The sequence below is a fragment of the Notamacropus eugenii genome, chromosome 4 (genome assembly GCF_028372415.1).
Source record: "Notamacropus eugenii isolate mMacEug1 chromosome 4, mMacEug1.pri_v2, whole genome shotgun sequence".
Taxonomy (NCBI): Eukaryota; Metazoa; Chordata; class Mammalia; order Diprotodontia; family Macropodidae; genus Notamacropus; species Notamacropus eugenii.
In genome coordinates, this window is record NC_092875.1 from 319,602,354 (window position 1) to 319,619,334 (window position 16,981).

General features: G+C 40.5%; 2 protein-coding genes across 6 annotated transcripts in view; one reads left to right on the top strand and one right to left on the bottom strand.

Moving 5' to 3' along the window:
• The window catches only part of SREK1IP1 (SREK1 interacting protein 1), a 52,833-nt gene extending 52,080 nt beyond the window's left edge, over positions 1–753 (bottom strand). Inside the window, exon 1 of the mRNA XM_072605069.1 lies at positions 277–753. Coding sequence (XP_072461170.1) covers positions 277–289 — 13 coding nt within the window. The 5' untranslated portion in view covers positions 290–753. The remainder of the gene's footprint in view (positions 1–276) is intronic.
• Positions 1–16,981, top strand: part of CWC27 (CWC27 spliceosome associated cyclophilin) — a 322,938-nt gene that overhangs the window by 55,339 nt on the left and 250,618 nt on the right. For 2 of the 5 annotated variants that reach the window (XM_072605064.1, XM_072605066.1), the window contains exons 1-2: positions 796–1,013; positions 15,628–15,724. In XM_072605064.1, coding sequence (XP_072461165.1) covers positions 972–1,013; positions 15,628–15,724 — 139 coding nt within the window. In that variant the 5' untranslated portion in view covers positions 796–971. Of the gene's footprint in view, positions 1–783; positions 1,478–15,627; positions 15,725–16,981 lie in introns of those variants that run through there. The other 3 variants (XM_072605062.1, XM_072605065.1, XM_072605063.1) reach the window with 3 other exon arrangements.

Below are 16,981 nucleotides of genomic sequence, written 5' to 3' on the forward strand. Positions count from 1 at the left end.
CACATACAGACACCACACATACACACTCACGTACACGTGATCACATATGCACAATACACCACACACGTGTTCCCACTACATTCATACATGTAAGTACATCCCCCATATACACACTCACAGTCTACAATCACACCGCACACACACATACACAATCCACCACGGAAACCTGACCTCCCGCTCACGCTCTCCCTCGCCCAGGCCGCAGAGCTCCGAGCTCCCCCGCCACCTCCCTCCCGGCTCGCCTCCCCGTGCTCCGGCCGACCCCGGGGCAGTCACCTGGCAGGGCCATAGCCCGGGCGGAAGCAGCCTCTGGGCCTCAGCTGCCGTTGCCACCGCCGCCGCCGCCGCCGCCGCCGCCGCCTTCGCTCCCCGGACACCGCTTCCGGTGACTCCGGCTGCGCCGCGGGTTTCCCCTCTCCCGCCACAGCCTCCTCTTAGGGACCCGAGTCCCGAGGAAGACTACAGAACGCGGCAGTTTCAGCCGCAGTTCGCGGACGGAGGCATAAGACCGAGCACTGGTGGTCCAAACCATTTCTGACATATACATACACCGGGGGAGGGCGTTTAGGACTTGCCAATCGTTAACTAAAGATTGATTTAAAACAAAAGAAAGTTTCTTGCGAAGCTAGATAATTAAATGAATATTAACTTCAAGCGGATGCTCAGCGGGCTCTCTTCACTCTCTCCAGGAGAATTTCTGTAGGAGAAGGTCGAGGACACCCCTCCCCGCAGAGAGCGGTGCGCAGGGCCAGGTGCAGTATGGCGGCCGCCTGGGTCAGTTAGTGCCTTGTTAGGCTGTCGGAAGGGCAGGACCGGCAGTTGATGCCGTAGCTGAGGCCGCCTCTAGGAGCTGTCAGGACTGGCCCGCTGGGCTTTCCCTTCGCCGTGCAGCGCGGACGGTCAGACAGAGAGCCCTTGAGCCTCGTAAGGAGCCCGGCAGCGGATCTCCCCTCCCCCGACAGCCGTCCAGGATGAGCAACATTTACATCCAGGAGCCGCCCACCAACGGAAAGGTGAGAGCGCGCGCGGGCGCGGGGGAGCTTCCCCCTCGCTTCCCTGTTGGCGGGGTGCGCTGTGGAGAGCGCCGGCCGCACCTTGGAGTCGGGAGACCCGAGTTCGAATTCCCGCCCTGTCGTTTACGAGCCGTGCCGCCTTGGATCAGTCACTTACCTTCCCCGGGCCTTAGTTTCCTTGTCTTTAAAGTGAGGAAGCTGGACTAGATGACAGCTAAGGACATGGCAGATTCCATCCCCCATACTTGGGGAAGATTTGCAGTTGGACCCGACGCGAACTGGGTGCTCAGTTTTTCAAAACACACAGAGAGGGGAACTGTCTACTTTCTCCTCTTTCCCCCCAGCCTTCCTTCGACCTCAGAACTTTTGAAGCAGGGGACTCTTAACCCTCTTTTGTGTTCTGGACCCCTTTGCCGGTCTGGTGAAGTCTGTGGAACCTTTCTCAGAAGAATTTTGAATAATTGGTTAGTGAAAATAAGGATGTAATTTTTTTCCCATGCAAATTTACAGGAACCTCTTCCCCCCCACCCCCCCAAAATCTGTTTACATCCCCTAGGTAAAGAATCCTTGCATGAAAGGAAGCCCAGTCAAGTATTTATCATGAACCCACTATGATCCAAAATCCGGATTCTGGAATCTGGATTCAAAGGATCCCAAAGTGGGCGAAGCTGGAAGGATCCAGGCTCGGGGCAGGACTGGTGGTAGAAACCTTGGGTGCAGTTGGGAGAGCTTAATAAAAATAAGGGGCTGTGGAAGCACAAGGAAAGAAGAGAAGAAAATTTTGAAAAACTTTGTACATGTCTCATCTGTTGTGTAATGAAGTCAAAGTCCTTGTGAGTAAGTGATTTTCCAAATAAGCATACAAAGTGCAAGCTATAGCCCATCAGTGGTTAAGTCCAGGGGCAGGTCTTAAACAAGCAGATGTTGGCAAGTGAGGTTGCCCTGCATTGTCAGAAAGTCCAGAATATCAGCGGGAATCCCTGCAGGCCATGACTTTTTACAATAGGATACTATGTTCAAAATTTCAATGCAGTCAAAAACCCCACAAATTTATAATAAATTATTAGATTTAGCTTGTGTAATTTAAAAAAAATTTTTTTGAAATGATGCAAATTTTAAAAAACACTTTAAAGTGTTAAAGAAAACTTTCTTTGTAGATTTCCAGGGGTGTGCCAAGTAATGTTTTTTTGAAAAGGGTCCTTAAGCCAAATAAGTTTGGGAACCTCCTATCTAGATGCTGGAGATCCAGGTAGGGCCTTTGGTACCACCTAGTCCAAACCCTTCCTGTTGTAGATGTGGGAAGGGAGATGGAATGATGGGACTTGCTTAAGGTCACCTGGCTAGTAAGTGGTCAGCCAGCCAATAAGCATTTATTAAATGCCTACTACAACATTTATTAAACCCCTGTGACAAGTGCTGTGCTAAACGGGGATTCAAAAAGAGGGAGAACACAGTTCCTGCCATAAAGGAGCTCACAGTCTAATGGGGGAGACAACAAACAAACATGTACAAACAAGTTATATACAAGATAACTAGGATATAATTAAGAGAGATTTGGGGCACTAGAACTAAGAGGGGTTATGAAAGACTTTCAATGAAAGACGGGATTTCAATTAGAACTTAAAGGAAACCAGGAAAATTACTAGGCAGAGTTGAGGATGGAGAGCATTCCAGGCCTGGGGGACAGTCAGAGAAAATGTCCTGAGCTGGGAGATGCAGTATTTTGTTCCTGGAACAGCAAGGAGGCCAGTATCAGTGGATTGAAGAGGATGAGTACATTTCATAGAGTAAAGGCTTAAGAAGAGTAAAGGAGGGCTCTAGAATACGAAGGGTCAAACAGAGGATTTTTGTATTTGGTTCTGGAAGAGATAGGGACCCACAGGAGTTTTATCAAGAAAAACAGTCAGTAAACATTTATTAAGCACCTGCTTAATTGCCAGGTACTTTGCTAAGCACCAGGGATACCAAAAGGGTAAAAGAAAGTTCCAGGCCTCAAAAAGCTTATAATCTATGAGGTAGACCATATGCAAATCTATGCAAAGCAAGTTATATACTGGAGAAATAGAGATAATTGAAAGAGTGAAGTTTATTGAATAGACATGGTCGACCTTGCATTTTGGGAAAATCATTTTTGGTTGAATGGAGGGTGAATTGAGTGGGAGAGACTAGAAGCAGGCAGACCCACCTGCAGGCTATTTTCAGGGTTCACTTTAGAGTAATGACAGTGTCAGAGGAGAGAAAAGGGCATGTTTGAGAAATGTTGCTGCAGAGGTAAAATCAACAGGCCCCTGAGAAAAGATTGGAAATGGGGGTTGACAGTGAGTACAAGATAACTCCTAGGTTGTAAGCCTGAGGACTGGGAGGATGGCTTTGCCCTCTACAGTATTAGGAAAGGTAGGAGGAGGGGAGGGTTTAGGAAGTAAGATAATAAATTCCATTTTGAATATATTGAGTTTAAGATGTCTACAAGGTAGCTGAAGATGTGAGATTGGAGATCAGTAGAGAGACTGGGAAAAGAAGGGTAAATTTGAGAATCATTAGCTTTAAGGATGATAATTAAATAGATGAGATCTGATGAGATCAGCAAGTGAAGAAGTAGTATAGAGGGAAAAGAAAGCCCCAGGTAGAACCCTGAAGGATATCTGTGGTTGGAGGGCATGATCTTTGGGAAGATCCCACAAAAGAGACAGAGAAAGAGTGGTCAGATAGGTAGGAGGAGAATCAGGAGAGTCATATCCCAAAAACCTAGAGAGAAGAGAATATCAAGAAGAGGATGATCCATAGTCAGAGGCTATCAAGAGGTCAAGGAGACTAAGATTTGGAAAATTTTGCCACTGGATTTGAAAACTAAGATCACTGGTAACTTTGAAGAGATCAACTTTGGTGGAATGATAAAGGTCATAAGTCACATTATAAAGGGTTAAAAAGAGAGTGATAGGAGAAAAAGTAGAGACACTTAACATACATTGCCCTTTTAAGAAATTTACCTACAAAAGGCAAAAGAGAAAGAAGAGAGGGGATGGAAAGATCAAGTGACATGTTTTTAAAGGTGAGGAAGACACGAATATCATTTACATTCAGTAGGGCAGGAATTTCATAGATAGGGAGAGACTGAAAATAAATGAAAGAGTGAGAATGAGAAAATTGCCCTTTGTTGGAGGAGCTGGAATAGAATGGGATTAGTTCAGCAGGTGGTTGGATTATCCCTGGTAAAGAGTAAGGGACCTTATCATGTGAAATGGGTGAAAGGAGATAGTGGCAGAAGCATATGAGTGATGTGAGATGAGGAAGAGGGGAGAAGAGGGAGTGCATGATGAATGGCCTCAGTTTTTTTTCTATAAAATGTGAGCAGGTGAAAAGAAGAACTGCCTAGCAAGAGTGAAAGTTGAAGTTTCTGGGTGAGAGCCCAGTTGAGGCTATGTTACATAAATTTGTAGTAGAATGGTTGCATGAGATTTTCTCCATCATCATTTAGCAGCACATATGTAGATGTGGGTAGTTGTGAAGGAGGTGGATGGAGGAAGTGATCCAAGGCTGAGGCTTGGCAGGATATAATTAGTGATATGCTAAGAGTGATAGAGAGTTAAACAAAGAGGACCATGAATTGGCTCACAAAAGTCAAGATGGAGAAAAGAGTATAGTGGCTAATGCAAGGGAGATGAACTAGCAGGAAATTGTAGGTAAAGAGATTGAAGATCATGATGTGGACAAAGGGTAAGTGAAGGCAGAGGGAGTGGTGAAAAGCTAATAGAATATGATCAGATAATGGGATTTTGGAATTATAGAACATGGAGATGGTACATTTACAAGTGACAAGATCAAGGTTATGACCATCTTTGTGTGTGGCTGAGGTGGGATGGACAAGTAGAAGTAGCTTATAGTCAAAAAAAATGTGTTAGAGAGATGACTAGGACTTCATAGAAAATAGAAACATGAGGCATAAAATGTAATAGATTGTGCCTTTTCCATATTTTTTCTGTAATAATTCTTCCAGTGTGAAAGCACAAATATTTTGCATAGTATCCTAAAACTTCTATTTTTAGTAGTTTTAACTTTTCCCTTTTTGTAATATATAGAAAGTTAACACGTAACAAGAATGTTGAAGTATATTTCTTACTATTAATTGTATACTTTAAGGAATGCTGTTTTGTGATATACATGATTGCAATCTGAGTTTCTGAAATGTATTTTATTTATTGAATTTGGAATGGGTAAATGGGATGAACCTCAAAAGGAGAGGTTGTTCTGTGAAGAAGCAGAGAGAAGGACTTAAAAGGTCAGTTAGGAGCATGGAATCTACCTAGTCCCATTTTTAGTCTGCTGTGTGAGTGGGAGCCCCAAAAAAAGTACATTGAAGAGGACCCAGGAATACTGAGTTTTCTATTTATTCAAGAAGGTGAAAAGAGGAATAGGAAGTGGATGAGAGAATGTATTTCCAGAGGCTTAAGAAGAGGAAGGAGAGTAGAGAGGCGCAGCTCCATGGTAATGTAGCAGTAAGCACCCCAACATGTACAGGGGGGCCTGCTATCACAGGTTCTTAGATCTGCATTTATAAAAGGAAAACAACTTTCAAGGGGTTAACAATCACTTTAATCAAGCACATGTATCATTCCTTTAACCAAGTATATATATCATTCAGTTAGTTTAGAGAGTCAGCACCCTGAATTTCAAAGAAAATATAGAGAAATCAAAAGATCAACAGACATGGCTTCCTCTGGCTGAATTCAACAGACTCCAACTGTCTGACCATAGTTACCAGAGAGTGAAGCATGACATCTGGATTCTTGTAGTCAGGGGGCTCCTTATTGGCTTCCCAGGGTCCTCATCTAGCACTCAGATTTCTTACAGAAACTAAGCCCTAAAGTAAAACCTCAACTTGAGTATTTATACTATTTTTAGAGCCAGAGTAAAGGCACTTGATTATACTAAAACAAAAACAGCAAAAGATCCTATTTTGATTGCCATCACAGGTGATGAGAATGAGGAGTGATAATAGAAGAAGATTTTGTTGTTTTGTTTTCTGTAGCAGAAAGCTATTTGAATCACATGTTAGGGGAGAAAAAGAAGAGAATTTGTTGGATGAGTGATAGTGAGTGAACACTGAGGAATTTCACTTAAGACTGTGTTCAAATAGCCTTCATATTCATTTAGGTTATAGAGAATTTAATAGATTATTAAAATTTTAAATGGTCTTTTCAAGACTTAAAGTATGTTTGGAGACAGGATCCTCTCTAGTTTAACCTAGCACTAACAATTTGGGAACATCTCCTTTTTGCAGTAGATGGAAAGGAGAAGGTAAAAATGCCATTTTCATTTGTGTGTGATTTAATGAAATACTGTTGTAAATCTGTACAGTTTGAATAACCAAGTAAAAGAAAATTTACTTTTGTACAGACATAATTTTTCAGATCTCTTTTTCTTAGAGTGCAAGTATATCTTCTGGTTCACATTTACATTTTGAGATTAATATATTTTTAAAGGAATGTATCTTTTTTTTTTCATTTTTAATTCAAGTGAGGTAGTTCCATTAGCCACTTCTATAAGGATGAATGACTATTTCAGATATTTTATTTCAGAAAGGAAAATGTCAACTTATAATAAAAGTGAGAACTACATGTTTACCTAAAATAAAAATATATTAGATATGTATATTACATGAAAAAAATCCCATTAAACACTGCTTCATACATATAAGTCAGTAAAATTTCTGGATTTTCTGGTGAATTTTTTTGTACTTGTTATTAGTATTTTGTATTTGTTACTATTGTTATTATCATAATCCTTTAAAAAATTTTACTTAGTATATTGTCCTGTAAAATAATAAGAGCTAGTGTTTATATAATTCTTTAAAGCTTGCAGTCCTTTTCACATACTAACTTCTCACAGTTTGATCATCACAACAATCAAATACTGATTGTTATCTCCACTATAAGTGACTTGCCCAAGGTCACAGAGCTAGTGTCTGAGGCAAGATTCAAACTTTTTTCTGTTTTTTGTTGTACTGCCTTTGCTGCCTAATCAGAAGTATAGTTCCCAATGTATATATTAATTTTGTTCTGTAAAAATATTAGTAACTACTATTTTCATTCCGAAGTAGTAAATTACTACCATATGAAAAGTAGACAAAAGGTACTGCAAAATAAAGACTGAGATGGGAAACCTTTTTTCGGAGGAACTAGTCAAAGCTAGGTGATATGCAGTAAGAATAACAGTATCTATCAAACCTCATCTTTGATCTGTATTACTTGTAAATAAGAAGATAAATTTTCATTTTTTCTATAAAATGTTTAATTCATATACATGAATGAAAATACTAGTTATTACAAGCTTAATATGTTATGCTAAGCACCTGGGGATAGAAAGTTAAGCAAATTTGCCCTGCCTTCAAGGAGCTTATATTCTAATATGGTGATAAGAGAGAAATATTAAGGATTGGGGAATCCTGGGAATGGTGATTGTAGTCATTGGGGCAGTTGCTTGACCCTTCCTTGTCCAGAATGGTAGTGTTGACTTGATTGCTTTTTTCAAGGATAGAGTTGGAAAGGAGGGGCGGGGACGGAGGGAAGAGGGTATCTGTTGCAGCATGGCATGAAATAACTAGGAAGGAACATGGTGGACCTGGTTTTGGGCAGGATAAAATGACTGTTTACCAGGGGCCTGAGGTGGAAGGAAGGAAGGAAGGAAGGAAGGAAGGAAGGAAGGAAGGAAGGAAGGAAGGAAGGAGGGAGAGAGGAAAGGAGGGAGGGAGGAGAGAAGGAAGGAAAAGAAGGAGGAAAGAAACAAAGGGAGGGGAGGGAAATAAGCATTTATTAAGTGCCTACTCCGTACTAGGCTCTGTGCTAAGGACTTTGCAAATATCTCATTTGATCCTCACAATAACCCTGGGACATAGGTATTCTTATTATCCTCATTTTACAAATATGGAAACTGAGGCAGATGGAGGTTGCCTTGCTCAGGATCACACAGCTAATAAGTATCTGAGCTGGACTTGAACTCAGGTCTTCCTTTCTCTAAGCCTTGCACTCTATCCAAGCTAGCTGTCTCAAGGTGAGGCTTGAATTCTAGTTTTCAGGTGAAAGAACCAGGAGTGGGGGCGGAACCAAGATGGCGGAGTAGAAGGACACACATACACATAGCTCTGAACCCACAACCCACAGAACGGCTAGAGGGGACCAACTCACGGTGAATTCTGCACCCAGAGGCCACGGAATATTGGAGCGAGGGAGATTTCTGTTCCGGAGAGACCTGCAAACCTCTCGTGGGGGGTGCTTTGTGCTGCGGACTGGGCGCCGGGACTGGGAGCTGAGTGCAGCCCTGCAGCGGCCGAGACACCGTGAGGAAAAGATCCGAGCGGGCTACTGGGACGGGATCTCCAGCGGCCACGCGGGTCCCTCCACCCACAGAGGGACCTGCAAACCTCTCGCAAAAGGTCCGTCGTGCTGCAGACACGGAGCCCAGCCCAGACCTGCGGCGGCTCCAAGAGGTACAGATCCGAGCAGGCTTCAGGGACGGGATCTCCAGCAGCGGCACAAGCCCCTCCACCCACAGGTGACGGGGGTTGGTGAGAGAGTCTCTTTGGCGGGTCGAGAGGGGAGTGCCCCCATGGCTCGGGCCCCCCCCCCCCCCCCCGGGAGATAGAAGCTGAGAGGCGGCTGCAGACAGGGGCTCCCCAAGCAGGCAGGAGCCTGGATCCATTGTGGAAGGTCTGTACATAAACCCCCTGAGGGAACTGAGCCTGAGAGGTGGCCCTGCCCTGACCTGACCACCTGAACTTAATTCTCACACTGAATAGCAGCCCTGCCCCCGCCAAAAGCCCTAAGGCGGGAAGCAGCATTTGAATCTCAGTCCCCAAACGCTGGCTGGGAGGACCAGGAGGCGAGGTGGGTGTGAGGAGAATATTCAGAGGTCAAGTCACTGGCTGGGGAGAATGCCCAGAAAAGGGAAAAGAAATAAAACTATTGAAGGCTACTTTCTTGGAGAACAGACATTTCCTCCCTTTCTGATGAGGAAGAACAATACTTACCATCAGGCAAAGACACAGAAATCAAGGATTCTGTGTCCCAGCCCACCCAATGGGCTCAGGCCATGGAAGAGCTCAAAAAGAATTTTGAAAATCAAGTTAGAGAGGTGGAGGAAAAACTGGGAAGAGAAATGAGAGGGATGAAAGAGAAGCATGAAAAGCAGATCAGCTCCCTGCTAAAGGAGAACCAAAAAAATGTTGAAGAAATTAACACCTTGAAAACTAGCCTAACTCAATTGGCAAAAGAGGTTCAAAAAGCCAATGAGGAGAAGAATGCTTTCAAAAGCAGAATTAGCCAAATGGAAAAGGAGATTCAAAAGCTCACTGAAGAAAATAGTTCTTTCAAAACTAGAATGGTACAGATGGACGCTAAGGACTTTGTGAGAAAGACAGATATCACAGAACATAGCGAGAAGATTGGAAAAATGGAAGATAATGTGAAATATCTTATTGGAAAAACAACTGACCTGGAAAATAGATTCAGGAGACACAATGTAAAAATTCTGGGACTACCTGAAAACCATGATCAAAAGAAGAGCCTAGACATCATCTTCCATGAAATTATCAAGGAAAACTGCCCTGAGATTCTAGAACCAGAGGGCAAAATAAATATTCAAGGAATCCACAGAACACCGCATGAAAGAGATCCAAAAAGAGAAACTCCTAGGAACATTGTGGCCAAATTCCAGAATTCCCAGGTGAAAGAGAAAATATTGCAAGCAGCTAGAAAGAAACAATTCAAGTATTGTGGAAATACAATCAGGATAACACAAGATCTAGCACCCTCTACATTAAGGGATCGAAGGGAATGGAATAGGATATTCCAGAAGTCAAAGGAACTAGGACTAAAACCAAGAATCACCTACCCAGAAAAACTGAGTATAATACTTCAGGAGAAAAAATGGTCTTTCAATGAAATAGAGGATTTTCAAATTTTCTTGATGAAAAGACCAGAGCTGAAAAGAAAATTTGACTTTCAAACACAAGAATGAAGAGAACCATGAAAAGGTGAACAGCAAAGAGAAGTCATAAGGGACTTACTAAAGTTGAACTGTTTACATTCCTACATGGAAAGACAATATTTGTAACTCTTGAAACATTTCAGTATCTGGGTACTGGGTGGGAGTACACACACACACATGCACACACGCACACATACATAGAGACAGAGTGCACAGAGTGAATTGAAGAGGATGGGATCATATCTTTAAAAAAAAATGAAACCAAGCAGTGAGAGAGAAATATTGGGAGGAGAGGGGGAGAGGTTGAATGGGGCAAATTATCTCTCATAAAAGAGGCAAGCAAAAGACTTATTAGTGGAGGGATAAAGAGGGGAGGCAAGAGAAAAACATGAGGTCTACTCTCATCACATTCCACTAAAGGAAAGAATAAAATGCACACTCATTTTGATAGGAAAACCTATCACAATACAGGAGAGTGGGGGACAAGGGCACAAGCAGGGTGGGGGGGAGGATAGAGGGGAGGGCATGGGGAGGAGAATGCAATCCAAGGTCTACACTCATGGGGAGGGAAAGGATCATAAGAGAATAGAAGTAATGGGGGACAGGATAGGATGGAGGGAAATATAGTTAGTCCTATACAACACAACTAGTATGGAAATCATTTGCAAAACTACACAGATTTGGCCTATATTGAATTGCTTGTCTTCCAAAGGGAAGGGGTGGAGAGGGAGGGAGCTAAAGAAGTTGGAACTCAAAGTGTTAGGATCGACTGTAATGTTCTTACCACTGGGAAATAAGAAATACAGGTTAAGGGGTAAAGAAAGCTATCTGGCCCTACAGGACAAAAGAGAAGACGGAGACAAGAGAGGGAGGATAGAAGAGAGAGCAGATTGGTCACAGGGGCAATTAGAATGCTTGGGTTTGGGGGTGGGAGGGGATAAAAGGGGAGAAAATTTTTAACCCAAAATTTTGTGAAAATAAATGTTAAAAGTTAAATTAAAAAAAAAGAAAAAAAAAAAAAGAAAGAACCAGGAGTATGGCAGCTTGAAGATAGCCTAGAGGATGTTTCACAGATTTACTTAAGTTAATATTTATAAAGTGCTTTACAAACCTTAAAATGCTATATAAGTTGCTATATAAAGTGTTATATAAATAAGTAATTAATAATTCTTTCAAGAATGGTTTTTAAAAATGAGTACTCAAATATAATTGTTCTTTCACTTGATGTGGTGATTTCTTGAATTGTGAGATTCTCAAGTTATAAAAGATTATTCTTTAATTCAATAAACACCTGTTTTTTTACTGCTTCCTATCCACAAGGAACAGCTAATCAATGTGGGAAATTCAAAGAATTTCTTTTGTCTTTCCTGAGCTTACTAGTTAGGAAGGTAACAAAATGCAAAGATAAATATAAGGAGATAAAATGTAAAAATACAACAAGACAGGTACAAACTGAGTGGTCTTCAGATGGAGGGATTCCTTCTGGTTGAGCACCCTGACCTGTCTGTACTCCTATCCTCCTCTTCAGTCTTAGGTAGACTTAGAGAAACATGTTTCTCTAAGATTGTTTCCTGTTCTCTGAAGTTTTTCTTTTCGGCATGTTCATCCTTCGTTGCCTAAGAAGTCCATGCCATCAGAGAAATGATGACATGACTTACATTTGACTTTGTTTTGAGTGAGGAAGGGCTGTGCAGGTCACCAGCCTCACTTCTCCAGAGCCATCTGAATCCAGTGACCTGATATTCCTCAGGATGACTGGAAATGGCCCAGGATGCACTGGGGACCTTGGGCCCTTTAGGCCAAGGTCTTTGCAGGTACTCACTTAAGGTGAGGCAACGCCCATCCATTGAATAGGCCTGTTTAAGAAGTCACCTGGGCATGGCCCCTTTAATGAGGTCTAGACAGGCTGGGTGGGAAACAGCAACAGTTACTGTTGATAATCACTGTAAGCTAGGAGGGTCCCATTGGGGTCCAAGTTTCAGAGTGCAGTAGGTTTAGGGTTTTGGGAGAGGACAGGACAGGAGGAAGGGAAGGGAATATTAATAATTAATAAGTAATACAGGCCCAGTCCCTTCCTACCTAATTCTTAGGCAATACCATCTCATAAATTTTTCCGTTCTTACACATTACTCTCCTACATGGACTCTCAGGTTCTGCCCTCTTGGCTTGCTTACTGTACCTCACATCTAATACTCATCTCCTGTATTTGAGCCTCCTGGAAATCCTTCTATCCCTCACTTCTTAGAAATTCTGGCTTCTTTTAAGACAACTCAAATGCTTGCCTCTGTAGGAAGCACTTACCTTGTATCTACTCTGTAAGTATTTCTTATATGCCTTTTTATTTGCATATTGTCTCCTCCCTGCTCCCCCATTAGATTGTACAGTTTTGAGATCCTGGGCTGTTTTTACTTTTACTTTGTATCCTGAGCCTTAGCCTAGTGCTTGTCACTTAGTAAATTCATATTTATTAATTTAAAGCACTTAAGTGGTGGAGTGGATAAAGGATGGAACATGGAGTAAGGAATATCTGAATTCAAATATAGCCTCGATACTATCTTATGTGACCTTAGGCAAGTCATTTAACTTCTCTGTGCCTCAGTTTCTTCATCTGCAAAATGGGGATAATAATAGCACCTACCTCCAATGTTTGTTTTAAGGATAAAAATGAGATAATGTGTAAAGTTCTTTGTAAACCTTAAAGCCCTGCATAAATACTAGTTATTACCTTCATTGAATTATCTCTTTCTTCTTGAACTTTTTTTTAACCTAACAAAGGACCTTGGTTCATATCCTTGCCCTGCTACTTATTCTCTGTATGACCTTGAACAAGTCCCTTCATATCCTATTTTGGATCTTATTTACATTGTAAAATTAGTGCTTTGGGCTAGATCATCTCTAAGATTCTTTCTAAGTCTAAATCTTTGATTTGATATGCTAAACTGGAATTTGGCACCTCTCTCTTTTTTTCAATCTGGATCTGTGATTTCATTGGTTAAATCAAAATTGACCTAGCTTGCAGAAATAAAGCAAACAAATAACAACAAAAAACAGAATACTGTAGCCACTTTGCAGTCCTGCCCACTACTGTTCTTTTCTAGCTATTGTCATATTTCCTTTTCTTTCCAGTGAAACTCTTTAAGCATACCTGTGCTCTACAAAACTATAGCAGCCACATATATTCTACTTGCTAGGTCAAAGAGGTTTTCTGGGTCAGCCTAGATTTCAAGAAAAGAAAGTATACATTTTTAAACCCACATAAGCCTTCCTTTTATTTATTCATTTTTAACTTAAAATCATTTAATTTCTAACTTTTATTGATATGTATTCAAGCATATAAATAAATACATAAAAACAAAGAAGCAAAAGAAAAAAGATTTGTAAATTATTATACATAGACAGTAAACTTAAAATTTTAAATATTGCTATCATTTTTCTATCACCTTCATTTCTAAATGTATCCTTCCCACCTCATTTGTCTAGTGAAATATCACTATAGCTCTTTAGGAAAACTAAGTAGTTGCGCACCTCTTCAAAGAAGGGAGAGAGGTGTATTTTTTCATCTCTTTTTTGGAGGCCATGCTAGGATGATAATTACAGTGTTAAATTTTTTTCTTTTCTTTTTTAAAGTATATTTTTAAGAAAGTGTTTTTGGAAAAAATGTAGTTTGTTAAATTACCTGTCTATTTTTGGTTAGGAAAATATTGTCCTTGGATTCATATCTACCGTCCTTACCTCCTACCTTACATTTACTTCTAATTTTCTTCAAACTGACTTCCTCTTGAAAATTGTCAAAGCCCCCTCCCTTTTTGAGGGCAAATCCTTCAAGTTTCTATCCCTGAAATGGACAGACTGAGACAAGCACAGGCAAGAGTTTATTGAGAATTTGGGAGCGTCTTTATTAGCCAGCGGCTGTCCACAAAGGTGGCAGCCCTGAACAAAGTTGTGTGTGCCTTTTAAGCATCTTAGCACTTCCCGTTACAGCCTTGCGGTTCCAATAGCACACATTTTTCACAGAACAGTTTTGACAGGGGTTCCTAGGTACTGCTAGGCAAGGGGGCACAACAGAGAGGGGGGCCCAAGCAGCTGCTAGGCAAAGGGGTACAACAGAGAGGGGGGCCCAGGCAGCTGCTAGGCAAAGGGGTACAACAGAGAGGGGGGCCCAGGCAGCTGCTAGGCAAGGGGGTACAACAGAAAGTGTAGCCACTAACAATAAGTGGCTACTAGGCCCAACCCTGCCTAGAAACTCAACAGACATTTCTCAACCCAGGGGCTCTGGGGGGGAGGGGAAATAATGTCCACTTCACTTCCAAATTCTATTCAAGTAATTGTTCAAGAAACTATTCTGTGGAGTTGTTTTATGTAAAATAGTAAAAATCAATTTTATGGTATAGAATTTAGAACACAGTTAAACTTCATTGACTTGGACCAGCTTGAAAGCTAGCTTGAAAAAGTGAAACAATCTGAATTGCAGAACATTTTAAGATGTTCTGCAATTCAGATTGTTTCACTATTTTAAGTAAAAGTCCCTTAAATAGAGGACTAATGTCAACGTATAAAGTTATTTGGAATTAACAAAGCAATTATTTACATGTACAAGTATAATTGTAAGATACTGGCAAACAATTTATTCTTTGAGAAAGGTTGTTTCCCAGACATTTTCCTTGAAACTGTTGACTTTAAACTATTGCTCTTCTGAGCTTACAGAGAAAGCAGGATGCCATTGAAGGGAGAATTAAAGATCTGAGTTCCAGTTACTAGCAATATAATTCCAGTGAAATCAACCTCTCAGTGCCTAAATTTCCTTAAACTAGGGGCAGAAATGTATAGAATACTGGATTTAGAGTCCGGAAGATTTGAATTCAGATCTTGTCTCTGATACTACTAGCTGTATGTCCCTGGGCAAGTTATTTAATCTTTCCTTAGCCTCAGTTTCCTCATATGCGAAATTTGGATATTAATAGCATCTACCTTCTAGGGTTGTTGGGAAGACCAAATGAAATAATACATAAAGTGCTTTGCAAACCTTAAAGCATTATGAAAATGCTACCTATTGTTATTATTGTTTGCAAAATGCATTAGATAATATCTTAGAGGGCTACTGTGGGAAAAAAACACTTAAAATAAAATATAAAGTGCTATAAAATGTAAGGGAAGACTACTTCTCATTTCTGTACAAATGATGAATTATACCTTTGTACTAGCGTAACTTGTGAATCAATAGAATTCAATTTAACTGATTTTTCCTAAAACATAAATGATATATTACCTTTTTAATCAATCCAAAAGTTATTTTTGAGAGCTACCTTGGATACATTGATGTGTAATATAGGTAATAATTGAGTATTTAAAGTTTCTTTGACTACAGTAGTTAAAGCCAAACTTTCTAATTTTTATTATAAAACTGGACTAAGGCATATAAGCTCATTGAGGGCACAGATTGTCATGCTTTATGTTTGTATCTCTTCCCCCTCCCCCCGTGCTGGACAGTGCCTTGCATGTGGTAGGTACTTGATAAGTGTTTGTGAATAATTGAATGAATAAATAAATGTATTGACATGTGATTGTAAACGTGATGCAGATTCATACTTTTATTTAGTCATAATTTAATCTAATTACTTAATTTTTTCCCTAGGTTTTATTGAAAACAACAGCTGGTGATATTGACATAGAACTATGGTCAAAAGAGGCTCCCAAAGCATGTCGAAATTTCATTCAACTTTGTATGGAAGGTAATAGTTAAAAGTTTTTTCTATGGGAAAAATTAATAGTTGTTAATTTGGAAAATCAATTACCTGTTTTTGTGTCTTATTCCCTTGCTAAAGGGAGATCTTTGATATCAGGGATTGTGTCTTATCTAAACTTACCATATGTCCCAAAGCCTAGCTCAATATTTTGCACACAATATGATGCTTAATAAATATTTGTTTAATTTCAGTTTGTATTCTTTTGTAGAGATAAGGATTTTGTAAACTCCCTTTCCAGGAAATTTCCAATTTAAGACTAAGTTCATTTCTCTAAGTTTATTTGTGTAAAAGTCATTGCTAGGCATTCAGAAGACATTTTTCTATAGAAACATTATAAATTGCTATTACATTTCCAGGTATACCCACAAAAAACTCTTCATGCTTTTGTATATATATATGATCTGTAGTGTTGTCATAATAGTAGTATTCAGATATATTGTTTCATTCTGGTAGATTGGAGAGGAAAGAAACAGGAAGCAAAGTGACCAATTAGGAGGCTATTTCAAAAATCCAGGCAACAGGTGATAAGAGCCTGAATTATGGTCCTGACTCCCATGTAAAGAGAAGAAAACAGTTGTGAGGGATGTTGTAGATGTAGAATTGATAGGATTTGGCAATTGATTGGCAAGGTGTTGTGAGTGAAAGAGTCGGGGATGACTGAGCCTGAGCCTAGATGACTAGAAGGATGATAGTGTCCTCAATAGAAAGAGGCAGATATAGAGGGATAGCACAGGAATATGCAGGAAGTTAATGAGTTTTGTTTTGAACAAGTTTAGTTTCAATTGCATATGAGACATACAGGTGCTCTCTTATAGGCACATGGTGTTGTGAGACTGAAGTTCATGAGAGAGAAAAAAGATTGCAAAGTGATAGTCTGCAAAAAAATAATTACGAATCTTCCCTGATTAAGAATCGTCAGTGGCTTCTTATTGCATCTAGAATAAAATACAAACTAACTCCTCTGCTTGGCATTGAAAGGCCTGCCCAGGCTATCTTCCCAGTTTTACTTCACCATACTCTCACACATTCTAGCTTCCAGGTGAACTGATTTCCTTGCTGCTTCTCATACTCTGTCTTCCTTCTCCCATCTCTGGGCCTTTGATGTGTTTTTCTGTACATGTGTAATGCAGTCTTTTCTCTCATTTTCCTCCTAGAAATCCTCAGATCAGCTTAGTAGCTGTATCCTATAGGAAGCCTTTCTTAATGTCAGGAAATTTTTCCTAACAATTAGAACTAGCCCAA